The 4171-nt window shown below is 40.0% G+C and overlaps 1 protein-coding gene across 1 annotated transcript in view; it reads right to left on the bottom strand.

The window, feature by feature from the left end:
* Positions 1–3399, bottom strand: part of SLC12A4 (solute carrier family 12 (potassium/chloride transporter), member 4) — a gene marked incomplete at its 5' end in the record, with an annotated part of 28519 nt that extends 25120 nt beyond the window's left edge. Inside the window, one exon of the mRNA XM_010077201.1 lies at positions 3268–3399. Within this exon, the coding sequence (XP_010075503.1) occupies positions 3268–3399 (132 nt within the window). The remainder of the gene's footprint in view (positions 1–3267) is intronic.
* Positions 3400–4171: the final 772 nt, after the last annotated feature.

Below are 4171 nucleotides of genomic sequence, written 5' to 3' on the forward strand. Positions count from 1 at the left end.
GTGCCAGTGTGACGGGTTATCAAAGCACTTGGCTGCAGGGCTGAGGGACACTGATCAGTAATGACAGCTCTTGTGGCTGCTCTGGAGCATGAGGACAGACAGCAGCACAGAAATGAACTGCCTTATTTAAAGATACATGAAATAAAAGAGTTAATCCAATTTTTTGCCTCATGAGAAGGCAATATTTTATAGCACTATGAAAGCGCTTTAATACAAGACTGTATTCAGAAAACATAAAAAACAACCCAATTTCTACCCTTTTATATAGTGTCGATTTTATCTGATGTGTATCTAATACAGAATGCTGAAACAGAGTAATATGTTTATATTAAGCTGTCTGGCACTGAAATTGTCCTGTTCTTCACCTGCATCTTCCACAAACTCTGCAGCAATTATTCTAAGAGATTAGAAGTGGGATAGCCATATAACGTATTTTCCAGAGCTTGTGCAAACATTCTGGTCTCTTTTGGTCCTGTCACTGTAGAAATCAGGTGCTGACAACAATGATCTCCACAAGCTAAAGCACATCATTCTCTAGTCCTTTAAGCTTAAACTTTGGAAGAGAGATCTCATTTTTTCAGCGCCCCCCTCTTGGAGATTTATCCACTTCATGTGCACACACCAGTCTTGTCTCTTTTTTTGTGTCTGTGTTTTTTGTTGGTTTGGGTTTTTTTGTGGTTTGTCTTTGGGTTGGGTTTTTTTGTCATTTGAATGGATATGATTTGGAGGGCAGGGGCCTGCTAGGTCACAAAAAGGTATTCACCAAGAGACCTGTCTTACCTGCTCAGATAGAGAATCATATATTCACTTACTGAATGGACTACTTTCTTCGTTCAGTTTTTGAATAAGGCCTGCTAGGTCACAAAAAGGTGTTCACCAAGAGACCTGTCTTACCTGCCCAGATAGAGAATCATATACTCACTTACTGAACGGACTACTTTCTTCGTTCAGTTTTTGAATAGCAGATCTAGAGTCTGCTCACCCTCCCTGCTCCAGTTCTTGTCTGAGATGCCAATTCCAGTAAGTGACACATCAGGACTGGAAGCTTACCTTTTGTCACACTGGCTGGGTACGTATTCCCTGAGTGCACCCAGTATAGCAACCAGCAACAAGTCAGTTCACAATGATGGCACTTACAAACGGAACCTGCTGTTGTGCTGGGGTGGATATTAATGCTTCTGCACTAATGCTCACACGGGAAGGAAAAGGTAACAGCAGTGCGTTGATTTGTACTTCAAAGATGATTAAAAACAGATGTGTAGAAGAATCCCATTTGCACAGTTTCTGGATATATTAAATCCAGAGCATTGTACAGTTACTGCTTTTGAACGTCCTGGTTTAAATCGTTATAATTATTGGCCAAGTTAATATTTAACCTTCTTATATTCACCAAGATGTTTAAAATTTCATATTGCTTATGGCAAGAGAGGGAGAAGAAAATCAACCTACAGTCATAATATTGCAGCTGATGTGATTTGTCTTAGAGACAGACATGCTGGGCAAAGATTCACTTAAGGAAACTGCAGTGCTTACACAGAAAATACCGAGATATTAACACAGGATGATATTGTCACTTTTGGAATGGTTACAAAAGTGGTCTACAAAAAACATCTGAGAAGTCTGCAAATGCACATTTTTGGGACACGGGAAAGCATAACTCATGACAATCCAGGTATTATGCCCAAAATCCACTTTAACAAAAGAAACATGGCTTCAACAAGGACAACAGTCCTTTCTCATGGCAGTAAACAGTTTGAAAATATGCAAGTGTTTACATAAATCATACCTAGATGTAGAAGTAGTAAGACCAAACCTTACATGTTACTCTATCAGGGATTTCAAACAACTTCTCAGTTTCCTGTTATTTGCCCCATTTTTACCTTATCAGAACTTTCTCAAAATAGTAAGGACTGTACCTATGGTATCCCACTCTATCTTTGTTAGGGTAATAATCAATCTGATTTTGATAGTAAGAGACTAAAAATTATTCTACATTATGCAATAACACCATATTAACAGCTGTTGCCTGACATTATTCCACCAAAAGCGTCCTAAAACAGACATGCAGCTGACATTTCATATTAGTAATGAGAAGGTAAAAACTTCGGACAGACTCAGCAATTAGTATAACACCAAGTACCACAGAAAAGAAATACACAGTTAAAATGTTTAAATTACCTTTTAAATGTAAGCTTACAGTACCAGAATGCAGTTACTGCACCCAGATGACCTTCACTCAATCTTGTAATGATGTCATATTAACCACAATGCTGCAGCACTTTAGTGCATGTGGTCTCAGATAAAATTGAATTTTAAGCTTCATGTCAACTAAAAAACTTTGTTTAGGGGCCAGTGTAAAACTGTGCAGAGTAAGGGACTGGAGTGTAAGAGAGCTGGAATTCGGCATTCAGCATGGGGTAACATGCATTCTCTTTGAGAACAATGTGCTGTTTTTCAACACGATTACTGCCATCTCTTTCTGAAATGGCTCAAGTTTTGGTAGAGCAGTGCTATAAAATCTACAGAATTCAATTGCTATCTTAGCTGTTTAGAAAACTTTCTTTTGACAAAATTTGCAAGCAAACCGACAGGCCTGCAAGTGCCATAAAATGAAACCACACCACTTGAGGGTTTAGCACTCACTGAAACACTTGTGGGACTGCCAGAGCACTCTGAGCAGTTAGAACACAGCTCTCCTGATACAAATCTAACTACCAACAATCAATCCTGCCTCCATCCTAGCTATTACAAGGCCAACACAAATGGGCCAACCATCTAAATGCAGATCCTTTGGGGCAGAACTCAGTTGCCTAAGTGCCGAACACCAGAAAGACACTTGAGCTGCCCCAGGGTGTCTGATCTGAGCTCCACCCCCCACTCGAGAAGGGTGTTGTCTCCTGCAAGTCTTGCGTCATACCTGCCAGGCTTGTAGAGATGTGTCAGATACTGCTGGGCAGCTAAAGGAGCACTAGGAAAAAGCCAAGGTTTTTGTTTTGTTGTTTATTCGATTCACTGGTAAAAAGCCTGTCCTTCTTATCTAAATCCATACCAAGTGTACCTCACCGCAATGTCGTGCACAGTGCCTAACCACTACATCAGCCCCAATTCTTTGGTAACATCTGGTTACCTACTGAGTTCTATGTCTTTGCAACACCGTCATGGTTCTTGACAGAGGTTAAGATAAAGCAAAAAGGAGTTCAGGTGCCTAAAAATCCCATAGGGAATCATCCCACTCATCAGCTAGCCATGAAGAGAACCTCTACTCACTTTTGATACTTTCTTCTTCGAGCCATCAGCACTTTCTGCTTCTTCATGTTCCTTAACACCTTGGGTAAGATTTGTGTAGTTGACCAACTTGCCAAGCAGAGATGAGACTTTCGGTCGTATGTCAAGTTCTTCCTATGGAAGAAGACAACAAGTTAATTTCTGCAATTCACAGCATTTATGAAGAGTGGCTGGGGTCATGTCTTCCTTGGTATGCCTGAAGCTGCCAGGGAATACACCAGGAAAATCATCCAGGGAATGGCAGAATATTTCATTGTGCCTGAACCACTGATGAGAGGATTTAATTTTCTGAACGGAGAGCAAATCTGACAGGAAAAGGCCACGCCAACAGGTCTGCACCCTTCTCCTTGGGTGCTGGAAAGCATAAATTACAGCAGTAAAGAAGTCTGAGCCTTGGGACTGTACGAAAATGGATGTGTACATTGGATGTATCTCTAGTGCCAGCTTACATCAACAGATACACTTTTAAATAGGTCAAGTTGCCAAATAAATCAGAGGTTTAGTGACTGAACTCCACTCATTGTAGGCATGCAAGGACTCTGATAACTTTATTATGTTTTTCGAACAATGTAATCTAATCCCTGCAGATCTAGATAAAAATCCCCAAAGCCACATGTACGGAGACATCACACCTTTACATTCATCCCATCCAACTTCTGTTTCTGAAAGTAAGTTCAAGGGGAGAAAAAGAAAAAAAAATCAGAACAAAAGCATCCCTGTCTCTTTCTCTTTGAAATTAAGATGTCTTACCTGTCTAATTGCACAGTAAGTAATGCATTGTCAAGAGAAACAACTTTCTACACAGGAAATAAAAACCAATTAAGAAAGATTTAACTGTCTGGAGTTTTATCATATTTTTATTTATCATCACAAACAGTTTCTGGGA

The sequence above is a fragment of the Pterocles gutturalis genome, unplaced genomic scaffold (assembly GCF_000699245.1).
Source record: "Pterocles gutturalis isolate BGI_N339 unplaced genomic scaffold, ASM69924v1 scaffold27603, whole genome shotgun sequence".
Lineage (NCBI taxonomy): Eukaryota > Metazoa > Chordata > Aves > Pterocliformes > Pteroclidae > Pterocles > Pterocles gutturalis.